Source organism: Camelus ferus, chromosome 5 (assembly GCF_009834535.1).
Source record: "Camelus ferus isolate YT-003-E chromosome 5, BCGSAC_Cfer_1.0, whole genome shotgun sequence".
NCBI lineage: Eukaryota > Metazoa > Chordata > Mammalia > Artiodactyla > Camelidae > Camelus > Camelus ferus.
In genome coordinates, this window is record NC_045700.1 from 35,902,967 (window position 1) to 35,925,899 (window position 22,933).

Here is a 22,933-nt window from a genome sequence, read left to right on the forward strand (position 1 = left end):
TATTTCAATCAGCTTTATAAATAGTAGTTTCTGAATCCAGTTTATTTTCATTTATGTAGAAAAGAGACTAAATCTCCTAAATAAAAAGAGTACCAAATGTCAATGGGTTTTAAGGACAACCTTGTTCTCATAATTTTTAAGGACAAATGTATGAAACTAGGATAGACTGACATAATTAATGGCCCCAATTAATTCCTCCCTCTTTCCAAGCCATCTGTAATGTGACTTTGCAGTTCCTCTCATTAAAACATGGTATATATTTTCTTGTGACTTAATTCTGAGTTCAGCCAGGTGATCTTCTTTGGCCAATGGGATGTTATCAGCATGATGCAAGTAGAAGTCTGAAAGTGTACTTGAAGGAGTAGAAACACTTTTAGTCTTGTGCCTTGCCTGTTACTATGAGGACATATTTGGGCTAGGCTGCTGGAGTTTGGGACACATGGAGCCAGGTGAATCCACAAATGTGAACAAGCCCAGTCAAGAACAGCAGAGATGCCTAACTGCCTGACTTACCTCCAGCAGACTCCATCTCATCTGCACGAATAATTAATGCTTAGTGTTGTATACCACCGAGGTTTTGTGGTTGGCTGTTTCCTAGCAATATTGTGGCAATAGGTAACTGATTCAGAAAGCATGTCGTGTCATGCTTTCTTCTGCTGGCAAACTTCATCAGAATACTTCCAACTATAAAAGTGTCATATCATAATAGCATTCATAAAATCATTTTAGAAAATAGTACTTTACATCAGACAGTTTAAACTATGTAGCAGATGAAGAGTTTTAAGAAATTTATATATCATATTCAGCAATAATGAATATGATTAGGTAATATCTGAATCATTTGCACTCTACTAATAAATCCCACCATTTATTGAACTGTTGTATTAAATTCACATGATCTACTTTAATCTTCCTAACAACCTTATGAGATAGGCAACATTATATCCAGCTTACAAATGAAATAACTAAGGTTCATAGAGGTTAAATAGCAGAGCCAAGATATATACCCAGGACTTTCTAACTTCACAATTCTTATGCTATTACTTCTAAAATCCCTTAAGGAAATTTGAATGCCTTGAGATTTTTAAAAAAAGTTAACCCTATGCTCTTGTAACAGTTGAGGTGAAGTGGGTTATTATGGCTGATTTTCTATCAAGACTTAAAAAAAGGGGAGGGGATATAAAAGAGTCTGATTTTATCTAGTAAATGTGAAGTGTTAATGAAAGATGAAATAGAAGTTGATGCTACAGTATATCTCCAATCTTCCAATCATTTTCAACATTAGGTTTTAAACATCATCAAAAATTTCAAAGCTACGTAAAAAGAATCTCTTGTTCACTAAATATTCTTGGAAATAAAATTGTATAAACTGGCCTACAGAGTTGGTGAACTCTGATAATAATGCACCTGAAGGATACTGTTCCCATATGTGATAGATCCAGAAAAAATATTTTTAACATTTAAGAATTGAAAGCTTTCACTGAATTCTGCTACAAAGACCTAAATCTGTCTTAAAATGTAAAGATGTGTTAAGTCATTAAAAAAAATGTCTCCTAGGAAAAGTGGCGTAACTATGATGTTTTCTTCCAAGTTAAACTGATGCTCTCTAATAGAATTTTGGCTTATAATAAGGAAATTCTAACATATTTATAGATTTATATTTGTATATGAATGTATCAATTTCAAACTCCACACAGGTTGACAGTAATTTTTATATTTAAACTCTTAGGTCAGAAAAACATTAAAAAGTTCAATTTTTTTGCTTTAACAAGGAAGACACAATTTGGGATAACCACTAAAAATTTATATAGCCTATGGAGGAATAATGCTCCCAGACTTCAGACAATACTACAGAGCTACAGTAATCGACAGCATGGTACTGGTGCAAAAACAGACATATAGACCAATGGAACAGAATAGAGAGCCCAGAAATGAACCCACAAACTTTTGGTCAACTAATCTTCAACAAAGGAGGCAAGAACATACAATGGAATAAAGACAGTGTCTTCAGCAAATGGTGTTGGGAAAACTGGACAGCAGCATGTAAAGCAATGAAGCTAGAACACTCCCTTACACCATATACAAAAATAAACTCAAAATGGATAAAAGACTTAAACATAAGACAAGATACAAGAAACCTTCTAGAAGAAAATATAGACAAACTATTATCTGACATACATCTCAAAAATGTTCTCCTAGAACAGTCTACTCAAGCAATAGAAATAAAAGCAAGAATAAACAAATGGGGCCTAATGAAACTTACAAGCTTCTTCACAGCAAAGGAAACCATAAGTAAAACAAAAAGACAACCTACGGAATGGGAGAAAATGTCTGCAAATGAAACCAACAAAGGCTTGATCTCCAGAATATATAAGCAGCTCATATGACTTGATAAGAAAAAAACAAACAACCCAATCCAAAAATGGGCAGAAGACCTAAACAAACAATTCTCCAAGGACGACATACAAATGATCAATAGGCACATGAAAAAATGCTCAATATCACTAATTATCAGAGAAATGCAAATCAAAACTACCATGAGGTATCACCTCACACCAGACAGAATGGCCATCATTCACAAGTCCACAAATGATAAATGCTGGAGAGGCTGTGGAGAAAAGGAAACCCTCCTACACTGCTGGTGGGAATGCAGTTTGGTACAGCCACTGTAGAAAACAGTATGGATATTCCTCAAAAGACTAGGAATAGACTTACCATATGACCCAGGAATACCACTCCTGGGCATGTATCCAGAAGGAACCCTACTTCAAAATGACACCTGCACCCCAATGTTCATAGCAGCACTATTTACAATAGCCAAGACATGGAAACAGCCTAAATGTCTACCAACAGATGACTGGATAAAGAAGAGTGGTATATTTATACAATGGAATACTATTCAGCCATAAAAACCGACAACATAATGCCATTTGCAGCAACATGGATGCTCCTGGAGAATGTCATTCTAAGTGAAGTAAGCCAGAAAGAGAAAGAAAACTCCCATATGAGATCACTCATATGCGGAACCTAAACAAACAAACAAACATAAATACAAAACAGAAACAGACTCATAGACATAGAATACAAACTTGTGGTTGCCAAGAGGGCAAGGGGTGGGAAGGGATAGACTGGGATTTCAAAATGTAGAATAGATAAACAAGATTATACTGTATAGCACAGGGAAATATATACAAGATTTTATGGTAGCTCACAGAGAAAAAAATGTGACAATGAATATATATATATATGCTCATATATAACTGAAAAATTGTGCTCTACACTGGAATTTGACACAACACTGCAAAATATTATAAATCAATAAAAAAGTTAAAAAAATTATATAGCCTAACTTTTATAGTATGAACAATTGGAGAACGTGCAAAAAAAAAGTTTTAAAAAAGTTAGGGACAGTATGGAGGAAGAATAATGAATTGAAGGCCTAGAAAATTTACTCAGGCTCTGAGGAATAAACTGTTCCCAATATCTTCTCATTTGTTTGGTTTATGGTTGCTGAATATGTTATCTGATACAACTTTTGAAATACTAATTCGAAAAATATCTTTCATGGTTGAAGAATTTATTTGTCATTAAATTTCAAAGATAAAAGTTTATTTTGAAATAAACTTTATTTTTACATAGAATAAGGGATATTTTGGATATACTGCATTTGATTCTTCGATGCATTTTTAAACATGTCTAAAATCACAATGTGTCTGCAAATTGGCAGCACTTTTCTTAGCAGTACATCTTAAAATAATGGTGTATTGTATAGACTATGGCATCTCAGATTCTATGATGTATGAAATGGACAGGTGCTACTAGATATTTTAGACAATTTCAGATATGAATGGCATTGGCTCATTAACAAGAAGGTTTATTTAGATAGGTTGAAAATTTTTTTCATATTCAAACTCTGTCAGATTCTTACCTGTATTTTCTGAGAAATTAGAGAGCTCTCCTTTCACAGTGCCTAAATGTACATTCAAAGTTTATATATTTTTTTTACTGTTCTGAATCTTTCTTCAAATTAAGTCTAGTTTTTCAGTCTAGGACAGTCTTTATATGATAATAATATATAACAGAAACTTACAGAATCCCCTCAGATAACTCCCTCAAACCGTTAGTGTAGAAATCTTTTAGTAATAAAAGGGGTGACACTGATTCATGGGTAGTTCCTTTTCTTCCCAAGGAAAGATATGCATATTATACCACACTTACTTGTAAATATTAATAATTATTACTTATTTATGGTTATATATTTAATATTTATATACATGTCGAGAAAGAACATGTGTACACAATAAGGTCAAAAGTAAAAGAATTTGCAAAATGTAACATAACACAACAGGGAGAACTATGTAATGGAATACAAATCAATATGAAATCTAGAGGGAGAAAAAATTGGATATAATTTGAATAATTAACTTCTACTTTCTTAAAATTTAGTTAATTTTGCAAATATAAAGTTGCCATTGTGGATTTTGCAAATATAAAGTTGCCATTGTGGATATTAAGTATTAATGCTATTTGTATTAGATATGCAAAACATGCATGAAGAGCTCACATTTGGGGTATCAGCTAATTTCAAGTCTTCCTATTTTATGCAAACAATGCACATTCCCCACTATTATACATTCTTCAGAAGAGTCAGTGGCTTACTGAAAATACTAATTTTTTAAAACTCATCATGTATGGCTGCATCTGTTAATAATATTAACTTTTTAAAAAAACCTTCACTAGCAACTATTCAGGGGAGATAAAAATCTTAATAGAATCCAACTAAAACAACATAAAAATATTTAACTAACTTTCTAATTCAGAAAAAAACTTATACAACATGAAGTTACATTCCAGGCAGTTACCTTATATGCCATCAGTGTGAGTGTGAATTGGTGCAACCTTTTTGGAGATAATATTTGTCTGCTAGCTACCAAAATTGAAAATGTACATTCTCTTTGATTCAGAGATTCTATCTCTGGGATTTTATGCTATAGATAGCCATACCTGTAGAAAGCTGTAAAGATATGTGTAATATGTACTTACTGCACCACTGTCTGTGATAGCAAAGATAAGGAAATAGCTAAAACAGTCATCCAAAAGAGACTAAATAAATGAAGTATGGTAGAATCATACACAGCATCACTTACTATTCAGCTATTAAAAGCATAAAGGTTGATTTTCAAGTGTGGATACAGAAAGATGCTCAAGACAAATTAAGTAGGAAAAAGCAAGCTGAACAGCACGTACATAAGTCATTTATCTTAGAAATCAAGAAGGATATATATGTAACACAACATAGCATATATGTGTATGTGTGTATATATATGAGTATTTGAAGGTGTGTGTATAGAGTGTATGTACATATCTCTGACTAGATTAACAAAAGATTGTTAATAATAATTCCATTCATGAGTATCTTCTGCAGAAAGTATTCTGTTCTATGAGCTTTTATCATGGATATTTGTTTTATAATAAAAACAAAGCAGCTACAAAGAAGTCAATATTATGATGATATTTAAAATAAATAAAAACAAGCCAGGCTTTTCGACCAGAGAAAACCCATGAGAAGTAAAATCCTATAGTCTTTTAAGTCAGTTTTTATTATTAAACCTTTATTTTACACTGATATATATGTTTATATATATGCTAGTGAATATAAGACACCAATACATAAACTGATATACATTCAGATAGACTTCATAAGAAGTCCCTCGCGAGAAGAGGATTCACAGTTGTCACTAGTAACTCAAACTCATACCAGAACTATTTGATGTTAGTCTTTTTCATGGGAACTTCATACTGATAATTTATGTACAATTCTGAATCACAAATACATTTGAGGTTATTATGCGTACTCCGGGCTTGATAGTGATACTTTCTGGTGGTCTTAAAATAAACATTTTTGAATTAAATCTACTAGTTGGGCATTTTGAAAATATATGCAATATGTCCAGATTACAGAAGAACCTAAAGACTGGGGTTACTTACCAGTAATTGGAGTTCTCTGACTGAAAATTTACTCCACAGATCCATATATTTTGGAGTTATTCCCTTGTACCACCTCAAGGAATCGGGAGCTGTTAAAATGAGAATTTCCAGAAGGTTGACACAACCTTAAGGCATGTGCCAAGTGCTGGTAGATTCCCTTTCTGTGTAAGCCTTAAAAGCTTATCACCTACTTTTGTAATTCTAAACACACAGGTATGATGTGTTTATGTGTATGGCTCTTGAAAGGAGCTTACGTAATCAAAGAACTCCAGTTACCAGTAGGACTCCTTATTTTCTCATTTTTATTCTAATACAAATACCTATTTTTAGAAATTGAGAGCAGTGTCAATTATTCATAAGTCAAAAATATAAATACTTACTTTTTTAGTATGATTACTATAGTGTCAGATATATAATGTTTCTTACCTTGAGCTTGTAGTTTTCTCAGCAATTTGGCATCTGTGTTGTCTAGAAATTCAGCACTGCCAACATTTGGAGGTCGACCCTTCCGACGTCTCATCCTGGACTCCTCTCTTGCTCGCTGTCTATCTGGATTTGGTGGTCTTCCTCTACGACCTTCCATTGACCTGATACGGGGAATGATATCCTCTTCTTTCAAAAGACACCACTGCATTCCCTTTTAATTAACATTTTATAGAAATATGTATTACAAACAAGATAAACACAAGGGATCAATAGGTCAGAAAATTCTAGGCAAATTCACAGATATTTTGAAATTTATAAAGCTGGTACAAAGTTTAAGAATTTTATTTTTAATTAAATTTATATATATAATTATTCATGGACTTTGACATATTTTTGACATTCTTAATGACTTGAACTTTAAATATATAAAGAGATTTATATCTGTATCTATAAATATATAAATAGGTATACATTTTTAAATCACCATTTCTGAACTATAATGACCATAAAGTTGGCAGGTATTTGAAAACATTAGTTGTGTGATGACGCCTCTATGGATTGTCTTCATGGATTAACAGTTTAACCAAACATTAAGCTATCCAAATAATAGATGAAAGTTTCTCTTATAGAAGGAATGTAAGAGTTAGAATATCAGCATTTTGCAATATCTGATTAATGTATCAAAGCACTGAACTTGAATGGTTGCCAATCATCAGAAAGAGAGACAACCAGACAGAAATTATATTAGCCTCCTGATTGAGATTCACTTCATCACCTATAAATTAGTCTTGTCCCCTCTATCCAAAGAAAATCAAACCTAGATCAGATTTAATTACTATAACTTCACAGGAAAAATAGAGTGAGAAGTAAACGTTAAACTACACAGTGAAATCCAGTCTAGGAAATTCTACAAATTTCTTCAACACTTTCTTCAACAAATTTCAAGAAGTAAAAAACAAAACAAACAAACAAAAATACTGTGGGGAGATTAAAGGAGCCTTACAAGATGTATCAAATAATCCCAATGTGGAGACCTTATCTAAATCCTGATTCCAATAGACAAACTGTTCATAAAATTATGACAATTAGGGGACATGTGAAAATCTGAACAATGATTGTTATTTCAAAGTGTGATAATGTAGACAACAAGAGTCCTCATCTTTTAGGGATACAAATGGGAACATTTATAGATGATATAAGATGTATACTATTTGCTTCAACAAATTATGGAAGAGGAGAAGTAGATGGGGGTATATGTAAAATAATACTGACCATATGATGATTTCTAAAGCTGATGATGGGTATATGGTCTACTTCTGTGTGTATTTGAGGTTTCCCATTATAAATCTCCTGATGGAAACACATTCACCAGTGTAATAGAATATTATAGGAATAATCTTGTTCAGTGTATAGATACAATCAAAGTCTGGCTTTCATTATCCTCCATATGTTAATCAAAACAAATACATTATTGTATGTGATGAGCTGTTTTTCTCTCAAAAAATACATTATTATATTATGTTACATATAGTCCAAATCAATCTGTTCAGATACAGGAAAGGCATCTTTTAAAAATAATCCTTCTAAAATAATTGTTTGGTTATTTCTTATTTCCTTTTTAAAGAGCTAATTCCTTTAGTGTGAAGGTTAAGAAAATGTTTTAAATGTGCTTTTTCCCTTAAAAGAATCTCAAAATAGAATTGAACCACTGTGAGCAATTCTGCAACCAAAAAGAATCCGAAGTTCTTAAGTTTTATTTTATGCTATGACACCTAGCCTGGGGCAAGAGGTCTATGAATATCTCATTCAATCGATACTAAAAATACAAATACTACTCCTGCTACCAAAATGAATGATAGTTACATCCACATTCCAAGCACTGTGCTTAGTTCCAGGCACTTCAGATACGTTACATACTTTAATCTTCACAACAATACTATCTAATATGGTGGATCTTATTGCACCTACTTTACAACTGAGGGAATTCAGGCCCAGCTGAATACTTTCCTAAGGTACAGAGGCAAAAAGGAACAGAACTATGATTCTGTCTCACTCTGTGCTCTTAACCACTACACGTACTTAATTGATGTTACAAAGGTGTTTTTATACTAGATAAATCATTGATCACAATATTCAGCCATGAAAGCACAGCCAAGATTATGTCAAGGAAGGATTGTGTCAGGAAAAAATTAATGCATATAATCCATATCTCTATGTTTAAAATAGTATCTATACAATTCTTTTCAGTAATTCCTATGTCAAAAATAATTTTACAAATTAATTCTGAGGAAAAAAATCATTTTTGGCTGAGATTTCAATGAAGTCAACAGAAACAATAGTTGTACTAACGGCATTTTCATGCCATAAGCCACTAAGAAGGAAGCCATCAAAACATTTTTATGTTCACTAGTCTGGGAAGCTTTCGATTAGCTTAGGTTCTCATTTTTCTATTATGCTTTTAGGCACCAAGGCAGCATGCGTCACATAAATTGAAAATATAAAAGTGACATTTGTGACACTTGGAGTAGAAGAGAAAGACTAATAAAGGAGTCTGTAAAGGAATCTGCATTCAGTTTTTAAAGTATCTTATTAATAATAAAATCAACTTTTAGCCAAGATTTAAGGGTTCGATCAATTTATCTTTTTTTAATCCAGTTACAATTTTACATAGTTACATTTTATTCAGCTAGGAAAATATACCTGTGTCAAAAAAAGGAACAGAATATGTTGGTGCCCCAAACTTATCAGACAAATATACTGACATTATCATTTACATTTTTGCCCTTGGCATTTACAAAATAAATACTGCCTAAGGGAGCTGCATAATATTGGTCTACAAATAATATCTTTACACTTGGATTTTAGAAAATGAGAAAAGGATTGTTAGGAATCTGAAGCTTATAGTACAGCCTTAATTCACTGGTTAGCCAAAGTAATTGTGGGTAAGGAAAAATAAAAGTAATTTTCTTAATAAATTTTTCCTCAGAAAAAGCAAATACAATTCATATCACTTAATTCCTATGCTATAAATTTTTATGAATCAGAAATTATATATCAAAAGAGTCAATTTATTAAGTTTATTCTTACTTTCTATGACTAAGATAGTAAATGGTTCCTGAAAATAATCTTTCTTGATTGATTTAAGAGATATCAGTAAAAAGAAAATAGATTATCAGCACGATGGATGGTAACAGATAAGGCCACTTATACCACTATGATTTCACTATCAAGAGTTACCAATTTAAACCTTTAGCAATAACATACTCACTTCTGTAAATACTACAAAAAGAGAGAAGGGAAAAAAAGGGTTTATATTTTATTTCAGAAGACTAAACAAAATAATTAAGGTTAAGTAAATGAGATAAGTACACTATATAATATACACTGTAATAACTTATAGAAGTACACTGTAAGACTGTAATGTATTATACAAACAGTTGAACATTTGCTGAAGTACCTTATCAGTACAAGGTAAAACATTTTCTAAAGGTAAGCTAGAGAGAGTTCTGCCTTCCAAATGACCAACATTTTAAACTAGCACCTCAGGCTTAGGCTATTCTAATGCAGGTGATTCAAGAACCGCACCATGTCAGTAGTAATGAATTTGAAAGTTTACAGGTTGGGACAGGAAGCTGTCTCAACTGTCCACTTAAAAAATAATGATAGTCTCGAGGCCTGAGAATTAAAAGTAGAAAGGTAGGTAAATACATCAGTCTGTTTTGGAGAGAGGACTGCCTGAATGTGAAGGAGAGAAGTCTGAATGCAGACTGGAAAGGTTAGTAAAATTTGTCTCTCTGAGCAACACAGAAAAGGGAAATGGTAGTGAAGTTCTCTTCCTGGACAAATTTAAGATACAGGATGGAGAAATACTTGAGAAAATTGGAAATAAAGTTATTACTCTTTGGTATTTTAAACTTTAAAAACAAAATAGAGTTTTAAAAGAAAATATTATTTCAAATGAATTAGTTTTTAAATGTTTCTGTTTTCAGAAATTCAAAAAGATACACGAAGTTTAATTTAAATATGAGTATTTCAACATTTCTATTATTCTTCATAAGTGATACTTGAACATCTGAACTGTCTAATTAAGGGGGTTTCCTATATTTCACTGATGGCTAATGTCAATTTGTGGCTTACTAGGAATATGTTTAGGTCTTAATGGGATGCGTTATCAAGTCTCATTCTTGCTTCTATTTTATATTCTACCATGTCTTTGTTTTTCTTTTGTTGCTCCCATTTTGTTTGATTTTATGTACTTGGAGGCTAAGTTTATTTTGAGGGGAAAGCAGTATATAAGTAAATGAAGTAAACCAGTCCACCAAAAGCCAATTCACTGAATGATCTATTTACCAATTTTCTAAGATTTTTTGTTTTTTAAATTTTAGTATCACCAAGACTTTGCTGCAGCAATTTCACCATGGATTTGTAGTTCTGGGGCACTGAGTGTCAATTTCCCTGTTAATATTTGAGATGCCTACTACTTCTTGAAAGCTCAATATTATATAAGTGAATGGATGAACTTACTCCTATTTTTCAGGATCAGGACCTATACCTATCCCAGTCTTTATCTGGTAATAAAACAGCTGTGGTGAATGTTTTAAATCTAGATTAAGGTATTTGGTCTGACAATTTTAGGTCTGTCAGTCATCCAGGGAATTGATCATTTACCAAATTGATTATTGGCTAAATAATTTTCAATAAATTTAGCCATGGCTCAAGCAAAGTTAATTTTTTTCCACTATCTTTCTCTTTGTAAGTACACTTTCAGAATCTTTTACTTCCTAATAATTAATTTATAAAAACACTTTTAGAATGTCATACCTAAAAGGGAATTCATCCTAAACAATTCCTATAATATATACACCTCACATTACAGATGAAGAAATGAAGGCCTAGAATAGTAGGATTCAGTTGTTCAAAGTCCTGCTAGGAATCTAAGAAAAACCTGAGGGCACAAGCAAAGCAAGGGTATCAAATATTTTTGACAGAACTTGACATTTTATATTTTAAGAAAAACATTAAAGTTATCATCATGAGAAAAATCAGAATTTTGTTGGATTTCCTTACATGTAATTCAGTTTAGCATTACATCTATTTTTAGCTACTTTATGGTTCCAGAGGTAGGTAGTGAAAGTTTTATATACCATGTGCTTTATAGCACTAGGGATTATTAATCTTAATAATAAAGTTTATTAATACCATATACTGAATAGCACTTAAAAGATGTGAAACAGTAAGAACGGCTATCTAAGCTGTAAGATGGATGTCATCTATTAAAAACAGTTAAGATGTGGTTAGATACAATTGTTTCCACAATATTGACTCTGCTTTCCAGTTATTCAGAGTATGTTACCCTGGAAATTAGTACTGCCAAATATCTCCTTAGCTTTAAACTTGGATTCATAAAGTTGGCTTCCTAGTATAGGCCCTTGCTTAGCCATCAAAAATCCTACCTGGTAGATTAGTGATATAAATTTCCAGAGTTTAAGATTTCTGATACTGATCTTTCATGTTCTCAATGTCCATATGTGCCCACAGCTATGTTGCTTTAGGTGTGACAGTTAACAGCAGAGTTGAATTAGAACCCTCGTTGTTGACTCCCAGTCTTTTGTTCTTTACTTACTTGAAATAATTTCCAGCATTACAATCTGGCCAGAGACTGTGTGTTGCTTGCTTTACTGTGAAGTCTCCCCTTATTCCTTATTTACAAAACCCTGATATTAGCCAGACAGCATTGTGTTTATCTTCCCCAAATAAGCTTTTCTAAACCACTGATTATAACTTCTATTTCTTTTGTACTCTTCAGTTTCTCTATTAGCATTAGTTTTTCCTCAAAGCCAGGCTTTCAACGTCATTTCTGTAGTGCAATGTATTTGCAATTTTCTTTATGGAAAATATCGTTAGGGAAAATTTATTTGGGAAAAAAAATGCCTGGCACATTAAGTATTTGCCACAAATATTAACTGATTAAATGACTAAGACAAAAATTTCTTTTTAGTAAGAATTATACATATTTTTCTTTTCTCATGGCATTATACTATTTAAAAAACTTTAAAAAAATACATCTCAAGTAGAGAAAGCAATATTTTTTTTCCAAGTCACTTTTAACTTGTTCCTGCTTCATATTGTTCCTTTTCTTTGCTTTTCTGGACTGAATACAGTAGACGCTCATTAACCTATGTTAGTGAACTTTCTGGTTGAAAAAAATAAACTTAATTGTTATATTTATGCTTAAATGTTTTGTTCCCTACAATTCACAAAAAATATTTTCCAAAGTAGATTATCATATATTTTGAAAGAATCTTTGTCATTAACAATTTACTATGAAGTCTTCATATATTCCTTAAAAAATGAATGTCTTTTACCTTTTCACCTAAGTATCATATTTAGGTAAGTAAAAATAACTTTATTTTATATTTACCAAAACCTGCCTAACTCAACCTTACTTTCTTTTATTCTGACACTCAAAAATAAAATGAAAACAATGATAAACATTAGTTTCAATTAATTCTTTTTAATGTGATGAAGAAGTCTGTAAAAAATATATTTACCTCATAGCCTTTTCAAAGAGATTTCATTAGCTAAAATAGTTAAAAGAATTTCACTAAGAAGGTAGCCAGCCAGTCTCTCATGTGATTACAAAGAGTATTATGGTTCATTTTCTTCCATGAAGTCTTTCATCCCTAAAATCATGATTTTTATGGAAGCCAGTAGGAAGTGTTTGATATCTCAGGATCAGTAGATACTAACAAGTAGCTGATTTTACAAATCTCTTATCACATTTGTATACCAAAATAAACAAAACTGATAATGAATAGATTAATGTCCCTCCCATTTCTTGTGTCAACCCTATCTTATTTAATTGAAGGCTTCTCTACCTTAATATTTTTGAGGGTAATCATTAGATTGTTTTCCTTTAATGATGAATTTATTTAAACTTCAATAAATATGAGCTCTCAAATCTCTTATCTTACTGTACTACACACAAAATTAGTCAAGATTTTCAACAAATGTTTGCTATTAATAAATATAAGTATAATCACTGTCTTAGGTTCAGAAATATCTTGAATCAAAATGATTAACTTCTATAAAATAACCATGATTCTCTACAGTAAATGTTATCTTCTAACAGAAATTATCATCTCCTAAATTTCATTTGTAAAACATAGAGCTTTGGAATACCATTGGTGAAATTCTTTAAAGACCCTGAACAAAATTAGAACTTATAGAACTAATATTGGGGTTTTTTTTAGTAAGTTTTAAGAGAAAAAAAAAAAGTATGATGGAAAAAATATTTTTCAGTGCAAATGTTTATTAGGAGATGATTAAGAATACTAATGAATCTATAAATACATCATTTCATTTGCTATCAAACACCCAAAATAAATATATGAAGCTTGGGAAACTCTAGCAGTAACATTTAAAATCATTATGTGCAATATCCATGCATTTGGAAAACTGAATGCTTAGCTTTATTGGATTATAAGGGGTAGATGTATTTATTTTTAAATAGGAAATTGTTTTTCACATTAAATATGTAATACAAGCATACTTTAGAAATTATGAAACATGCAAGAACATAGGGAAAAAAGATCCATTGTCTTACCAATCATTACATCCATTATTAAAATTTTGGCATATCTCTTTCTAGTCTTTCAATATGCATAGTTTTGTTTTTCAATATATATACAGCCATCATACTATTTATACAATTTGTATAAAGGCAGACATATTATATCCATATACAAATTACTGTTTGGTAACACTGTTTTTGTCCCAAATTATATTCTATATCTTCTATAAAATTTAGGCAAATAAAAATTATTACATATTAGTTACTCTAACAAAAACATGTAATCTTTGTTCATTTTCATAGAATTATTATATAATTATACATATTTCTAATTAAGTGTATACTTATACATATTGATCATATAATAAATAAAAAGTATATGGTTCTACAAGTATATGCATCTCTAATTAATTAACTAAATTCTTTTGGATTACTTACCTTTAATTGCTTCTTCTCTAAAAGTATCCTGAAATGAATCCAACTTACTAATTTTCTTTTTAACTGAGAGAATTGCTCTCAAAGTTGCTAATATTTTCCCTTGGCAGTCTGCTGAAGTGTTGGCAGCTTAACATATTCTGGATTTAGTAATTCATCATATTTCCTTGATTGGAATTGATCTCTCAACAAGACAATATGCTTTAGAAAACACTGATTATGTTTAATAATAAGTGAATGGATGTCAAAGAACATTCTGCTCTGCCTAATGAGGCTTTATAGATTAAGTCTAATTATCAGTGATACAAAACTAAAATATCCTTTATGTATTGGACAGCAATTAGCTTTCTGCTCAGAACAAAAATCTATTGAATTTAAAAACAAAAAGATGTTTTTGGCATATTTAAATAAGACAAGTAAGGACTTGATATTGATAATATGAACAAAAAAGATTAAAAAATGAGAATTTTTAAATAAAATTACCATTGTCTTCTAATATGTTTTGTGACTAAAAAACTTATCTAGTATATATGGGGTGTAAAAATAACATTGTGGTTTACTAAATTTCTACGAATCTGGTGACAAATTTAGTCAGCTAATTTTTTTTTTTTTTTTTTTTAGTTTCAAAAGGAAAAAGAAAAACAGAAAAATACTAGAATATATTCCCATAAATAAGTTAAACCTCAGATGAATATATTTTGGCATTTTAGAATTACTGGTTAAAATACAAGTGGATGTGGACATAACTTGTTCCATAAAAAGTCACGGACGACAATGGAAAATAGGTTACATGAAGAATGCAAAAGAGCACTGTCAGAAATCTTGAGTTCAATTATGTCTCTGCCTGAAGTTGTGTGACCTTAGAAAACTCCCTTAATCTTTGAGCTCTCCAAATGAACCTCTTGAAGAATTGGGAAGGCCTCTTCCACCTCTATAACTATAAAATTAGAGGGTAAAGACAGTATAGAAAAGTCTATCTATTCACAACAGAAAATACTAATACCCAGGGAAATTCTTCCTGTGCATTACCATGAGCCAAAAGGGAGAAAGGTTCAGTCACCAACTTCAGCTGGCTGAGCATTTTAACCTTCTGAAACATTTTCATGCATATGATCTCGTTTTAACCTCACCATAATCCCATGAAGCAGAAGTAAAATTATGATTGTCTCTATTCTGCAGATAAAGAAATTGAAGGAAAAGGGGGCATTATTTTGTTTGAAATCCCAAAATCATTTCATTGATTAACAAGAATCTAGGTCTCCTCGCTCTGTAACTAGGACCTCTTTCAATAGAGCTAATAAGGTTAAAGGGAAAAATAAGCATATGCAGCTTATTCTAAGGAAAAAAGGCAAATCATTCAAGGAAACATATAGGAAATGAGGTTTCAGTGGTGAGTTCTTTGCGATGATTGTGAGGTTGTACATTTAACTCTCAAGTTCAAAGGGAGCTGTGGTGATAGTTTTAGAAATGTATATAATTATTTAAAAATTCAACTTCTGCAAAAAGCAGAAATTTCACTCACCTAATATTATGGAACTCCCCCTGCCCCCATCAAAAAGTTAACAAACCTGTGAAAGCGGATCAAGTAGTGTGGCATATCAAATGGACAAGATCCTTCCAAAAACTAAGGCATACTGATCCTTCCTTGGACTGACTTATAACAATAGGTTTTTCCTATTCAAATTAATTTTTTAAACTGTTTACCTTTCAGGGAACTAATATTTTCTTATATTTCTCATGAACATGCAGATACTTTTATACCTGTATAAACTATAAAATTAATGATAATTAATAAACAGGAAAAAGTTTACTTAAGAAATTTGAAAAAAATATCAAAGCTCCTTGTTACTGAAACAGTAAATTGAGGCCTTGTGAGTGTTTACCACAAAGTTATATGTATAGCTATACGAATTAACTAACAAAAGAGTGTAGTGAAATTTATTCATTTAGGTTATGGTACTACTTTTTGGTTCAAAGACTGTACTTTTTAAAAAGTGGATACCTGCGGTCCATCTCTGGCTTCATAGAAGTCACCCACTCTTATTTTTGCACTGAAGCTGAAATTGTCCCTTGAGATATCCATTATTCCATTTCTGCTGAGATACTGAAAAAATCACATATTTTTCCACTTCAGGTTTTAATAATTACAACCCAGCTTTGATGTATAGCTATCTTCAGGACACTATTGTTCTGCATATTTTATCAAGGGGCTATGGATTTATAAGAGATCAATTTAGGTTAAGTACATTCATTAGTCCCATACAAGAGAATATTTTGTATCAAGGAACTTTATCTGAGAAAGGAGTGTACTTTTTTTTTTTCCATAAGCATGCTTAATAGGCACCAAATGTATGTTATTTGGTGAAAAGTATGTACCTTTATTACTTCAGGGTACTGCCTAAGTTTCTTTCCACAGGGAGCATAATATGCTACTTCTCCTTGAAGGCGCCCTCCAAAGTTTCTTATTCTTGTCTCTCTCTGCCAGCTACACATAACAGAAATGAGGGTTATAACATACTTAATTTTAAGGAAGCTTTTAAAAATATAAAAATTTTAAGAATACATGCTCTTTAGAAAACATAATACAAAGAAAACAAATATAAACAGCCAATCATACAACTTAGATACATTTAATACTAAAATAATTTAGATTCGTAGCTAAGTAAATCAGCTAAAATTAATCAAAAACTCAATTTACAAGTATTAAACTCCATTAAATTTTTGAGAAATCATATTGGCGTTACTTTGAGTATTCAGACATATTCAGTAACGTGTCAATGGGTACTGATTTTTCACACTGGAAAAGCTTTAAATGAGTAAAGTAAATCTGGCTCTCTGCTCTTTGGGGATCGTGTACTTCCAGTGTGAAAATTCTCAGGTCCAATTCAACCATTTTAGCCAAACTCTGCTCAAGTCCCTCAGTTTTGCTCAAAGTGGCTTTCACTATCCTTAAATTTGTCTTTACAAAAACCTCTGACACTCTTAACTGTGTCCCTGCCCTTTGCCAAATGATTTGCTCTTGCTACTTTTTCAGCCATACTCCCACCTGGCTGCACGATCCCATCACAGCTCTGTCATACCTAAACCCAGCTGTCAGTCTTAATTTCTGTTTTCTGCTGTATCAACTTCAGATATATCAGCTTTGCTTTGGTGCTTCTGCTCTGATAAATACTATGCAGTAATATTTACATCTTTTATTAACAGTAGAGAATAAGAAATCAAACATGCATAAATATGTGGGGGGGGAGCATAAAGAGAAATCTTATTCTGCATACCCATATTCCAAAGGAATACGCAGTTCACGCTCATCTGTTACTCTTCTTCTTTTGGAAGTGCCTTCAAGAAAATTCAACCAGTTAACATAAAAGATTAGTTTATATAGATGACAATTTTTTTGATAGTTCTGAAACTTTTCTTAATGACCTGAATTAGTGTATTTCTGCAACTGGCACATTATTTTTAGGTTCTTTTCAACAAAATACATTGTATAAAGTAGAGGAATTTTTTTGCTTTCATCTTGACAGGGTAACTAGTATTTCTAGTGAAAAGACGATGCAAGGAAAAATATATAGCTCTCCTCTCATTTTGTTATTAAAGAAATGGCTAAAGAAGTAGGAGGGAAACAGCAGATAGAAGTTTCAGGAAACTATGTACAGCTGTTTTCTTTGAAAATATGAGTTTTAACATGAAATTTTCATGCTGAAAAATTTCAACAGATGGATCATATATAAAAAAAATAATAAAATTTCTATATCCATATAAATCTATAGTCAAAAACACTTTTAATTAACCTAAAGCACAAAGAATAAGATTATGATTATATGAAAAAATTTTCATAGACAATGATCAAGTTTACCAATACAAATGTATACATCTTAAATTAGTAGGATATTATATTGGTTTGTAGCAAATGAAAGTAAAACTAGAAATTTCCAAGAAAAGAGTAAAATAAGTAAAACAACACAATACTTTCTATACACATCTGTATTTTCTTAGCTATTGAATGAGAACCGAGATTAATTTGGGATTATCAATGTAAAACCTTTTAATGAAGACCTCCAAAAGTTTATAAAAGGTCAAATAGAAAAAAAAAAAAAAGATATGGCATGTCAATGGAATAATAATGCTACTAACTGATACAAGTGTCATTGGCTATGTGTTGGTCAGATATGTATCTTATGTAACCAAGTGAGCTCATTTTTAGCAATTATCAAAAAAGTCCAACTGTCAGTCAAATTATAAATTCTAGAAGCATCAACTGAACACAAAAGCAAGAAAATATTCAAACTCCAGAGCTGCTACCAATCAGATCCTTACATTGGAAGCACAGAGAATAAAAATGGTAATGGGTCATATCCTTTGAAAATGCATGCTGACCTTTCTTAGCCAACCTAAAATCTAGCACTTGATTCCAATGAGATCATTCCCAGAACACTGTATAAATACGAATTCTTGTTATGGTTTGACTTCTACTTCACAATAATAAAAATAAAGTGTAGGTACCAGAGTGTGGACTTGAAGTAAGTGTGGAAGAAGGTGTGCCAAGAAAAGCAGGTGACTGGGATTCAGAACATAAGGCAGCAGGAGCAGAGCCTGGGGCTTTGGCTATGTGGAGGTTACGAGGTGTTGAGTGAGCTGTGAGACTGATGGAAGGGCTTTTGACAGAGGAGGTTGTTTTATTCAGTTTCATTGAAGTTTTCTCTCCTTCAGTATCACTATCTGATTCATCTTGGTCTTTATCATCATCATCATCTTCTTCTGATCCTTCTGTATCTGATTCTGAATTACTATCTGATTCTGGGAAGTAAAAGAAGCATTTGTATATTATAACTAGATAATCACCAACAATTTGCAGTTTGTATCTAAATGGAATAGTTCAGGAATCAGCATCTGTGACTGAGAACTCAAATGAGCAAACTTCCTGAAGAGTCAAGGTAAAATCACTATCTTACAAGCTATTTGAGTACAATATATGAGGGTCATAAATCCTCAGAATTCTTTATTAAAAGTTATCTATTTTACTCAAATCACCAAATTTGAATCATAGAACAGTCCTTTTCACATGACACTATTCACACGATGAGTTTCTGTTTAGTGGTTTCAAAACCACTTTTAATTTAATAAAGAAACTAAAGTATAGAGGAAACAGAATTGATTATTTAAATTAATAGATTCCAGTAGTTTAAGAAGTATACCAGGTTCAGCATGAGGAAGAGAACTCTGGAACTACCATTATCCATTCTTCTGGGCTTTGAGGCAAAAGGAAACAATTTTCTGGCAGAGATGCTTGGCTTTAGGGGCTGCAGTTTAGGTGCAAGATCTCATCAAGCTACACAGGCTTCACAAAAGGCTAGGATCACAGAAATAACTATGGGGAGTAATATAATGGTTTAGTAATTTAAGTTTGTTCTAGCACTGTAGTAGTACAAATGCACCCATTCCTATAGACATATAAAGTCTATTCCTGGAATAAACTTGATAATACAGGACTGATACTTGGACTGTATCTTAATGGTTCCCAGAACAACATCTTTTGTGGAATTGTGTTTTGTGTAGCACTAGCTGCCTAGATTGAAGTTCATTATAAAAACTGTCTTTGAAAGTTATTAATATTGATATTAATTATCTATTATGTAAAGTTATATTTATGGGAACCCCCAGAAAAATATTATCAGGAAAAATTGTTCTTACCCTGACCAAGTAGGTTGTTTTTACCTTACAGACAATTTTTTAAATTGTATAACTGATTATATTTTCTTATTCATATTGGCAGATAGAAAATTTACAATTGGATTCGTGGCTGACCAGTAACAAATCCGAAAATTTTTATAATATATATTTCATCTTTGTATTTAAATTTTAAGCTATCTTATATCTTATGTTTTCAATCTTTCATAGAACAAGAAGAAGAGTTAAGAAGAAGAAAAACAAAAAGAAATTTTAAAAAACTAGGAAGTGAATCAAATAAAATCAGGGAGTACTCTATATGTTGTTAAATTAATTCTGTGTTGCTAACAGATATCCATAGAGATTTAGGTTTTTGGTATTTTCTGTGATTACAATTTTACCTTTGTTCAAATTATCTAGTGATATAATTTAACAAGTAGCAGAAGAGATGAAAAACAAAGGACAAATGAGTGGTCATGAATTAAATGAAAATTAAGCAAGGTTGTGAAATTATTTCTTAGTTCATGCATCATTTATATTCACTTTAAAGTTATTATTTGTTTAATGTTAAATGAATGACAAAGCTGAGATTTAACTTAGGATTCCCAATTTCAACTATTCCTATATTTTACCACCCATTATAGAAAGGTTCATAGCTGTGTGAAATGCAGTGAATGACAATGATTTTAAGTTTGTGAATTAATAACCTCTTTAATATGTTTTGGTTCACATAGTATTTGGAGAAATACTATAAACTAAAAAATAGAAAATAACCTGATTGGCTGTCATCAGATTCATCATCTTCATCCTCTTCCTCATCTTCTTCCTCATCATCTTCCTCTTCATCCTCATTTGAATCCTCAGAATCTTTACTACTAGGAATGTCTGAATCTGTTCCTCTAAACTGTTCCACTAAAGATTTCGCAGGATGAGAGTGATGCTGTGTTTTTACCGTGTTTACATTATTGCTAACTGCTTTTTCCTTCCCTTGACTATGCAGTATGGGAGAGGCAGTGGGCATTACCGTTGTCTGATTGCCAGAGGTTCTTCGCCCACTTGTACTCAGATTTACAGGTGAGGGAAAGGGGGTGCTACTTGCAGTAGCAATGTTTTCACTAATCTTACTCTGCATTTTAGTTTTGGTAGTAAGTGCCAGAGGAGCCTCTTGAATGACACTTTGAATAACTCCATTTGGTTGGTGGTTACCTAAAAGTGCATTTGTCAAGAATGGATTAGGGTGGTTGTTTTCTAATGTCTGTTTTGGATGTGCTGGTGAACTAGAGGTTGCTTTTGGATTTGACAAAGCTGCGATAACCTTCTTCAGGCTCTTAGATGACTCCTGCTTCTTTAACTGAGCTGGGAATGTCTGTTTATATTGTTCCTGTTGAAACATAAGTTAAAAAATAAAACAATGTACCATAAGAACAAAGATTATTTCCATTTGCCTTCTGTATCTGACAACAGCTACTCATTTATACAAATTTAAATCATGACATACAAATGCTATAAAAGTAGTTGCAGTGATGACTAGTTGGTTGCTGAACCTTGGCTAGACATAGTATCTTTAAAAACTTAATTAGTTTTTACCCTCAGAATATATATGTTTCCTGACTATCCGCCTCTTATTACTATTGCTCCCATTTTTCTCAATAACCTAAACTTAGAAGCCTAAAAATCCTTTACTTTCTTTTTTCCAAGTTAGCCATATTACTATGTCTTTTGGATTCTTTCATTGAAATATTGCTCAAATTTAAGCCATACTATCATTTCTTCCCACCCAGCTCCCAATATATGCTATAGGCCAATGCCAATTTTCTCTTAACATAAGCCATATTTTATTATATTAGCTCTGTGGTCAAAAATTTTAGTGCCTCTTTCATCATTGCCAGCCTTACAAACCCTAAACACTTAATTCTGATACTCAAATTACTATTCAAGTAGGCACTAACTAACCTTCCTTGTCCAACTGGACTATTTACCATGACCTGTGCATGTCATACTTTCACCACCTTCACATTTTGCTATAATCATTTACTTTGCATGAAATGTCTTCCTCTTATAAATTTTAAGCTGATGAAATCCTGCTTAGTCTTTAAAATCCAACCCAAGCAGCTTTCCATATTTGTCCCAGCCAGAAGTACTCATTGCCTCTATCCTTTGAGCTTCCTTATAGTCCTTTATGTTCTATCCTGTATTACCTACAGTAGTCATAATATGAAGTTGGTGGGAAGGCTGGCTCAACATTTTGTAGGATCTACTTCAGAGGGCCTTCAGCACATTAACATTGGAAAGAGTATAATAAAAGAGTTCAGAAAAATTACACTTTTCTTGGGAAAAATTAATTTATAAACCATTTAGCCATAAAATTTACAACTGTAAATAAGAAACAAAAAATTATTTGGCTATCAGAATCTTCATGAAAAGAATAAAATCATATGCATTTTATTAAACTTGTATAATCAAAATACAAAAAACTGAAATAGAATGATCAAAACATTTTAAGCTAATAGAAATAGAGTTGAATTTCGAAAAGTAGAATTCTATGATGAAAATTGTTGGCTTGAAATTAAAATCAGCAGTACTGTCAGCATTAGACCTGGACTCTTAACACTCGAATCAGCAAAGACTTGTGGAGGGTTATTTCACAAGTATAAATGCAGATGGAATGACTTATGAAATATTTTAAAGTGCCAGTACTAAGAAGCAGTAAGCAATTCCTACATGAACTTTATCTTATTTCCATCTTCACTGTATTTGTTTAGAAAATTAATTTGTAACTGAGGCAATGCCTCACAAAGAGAAAATGTTTAACTGGTATTTATTCAGTGAATAAAATATGTAATA

At 31.8% G+C, this 22,933-nt stretch overlaps 1 protein-coding gene across 24 annotated transcripts in view; it reads right to left on the reverse strand.

The window, feature by feature from the left end:
• BAZ2B (bromodomain adjacent to zinc finger domain 2B) overlaps positions 1–22,933 on the reverse strand; it is a 290,588-nt gene that overhangs the window by 68,403 nt on the left and 199,252 nt on the right. For 17 of the 24 annotated variants that reach the window (XM_032479524.1, XM_032479525.1, XM_032479527.1 and 14 more), the window contains 6 exons: positions 20,864–21,470; positions 18,926–19,219; positions 17,698–17,758; positions 16,799–16,907; positions 16,425–16,526; positions 6,415–6,625 (listed from right to left, as the gene is read on the reverse strand). In XM_032479524.1, coding sequence (XP_032335415.1) covers positions 6,415–6,625; positions 16,425–16,526; positions 16,799–16,907; positions 17,698–17,758; positions 18,926–19,219; positions 20,864–21,470 — 1,384 coding nt within the window. The remainder of the gene's footprint in view (positions 1–6,414; positions 6,626–16,424; positions 16,527–16,798; positions 16,908–17,697; positions 17,759–18,925; positions 19,220–20,863; positions 21,471–22,933) is intronic. The other 7 variants (XM_032479543.1, XM_032479538.1, XM_032479542.1 and 4 more) reach the window with 3 other exon arrangements.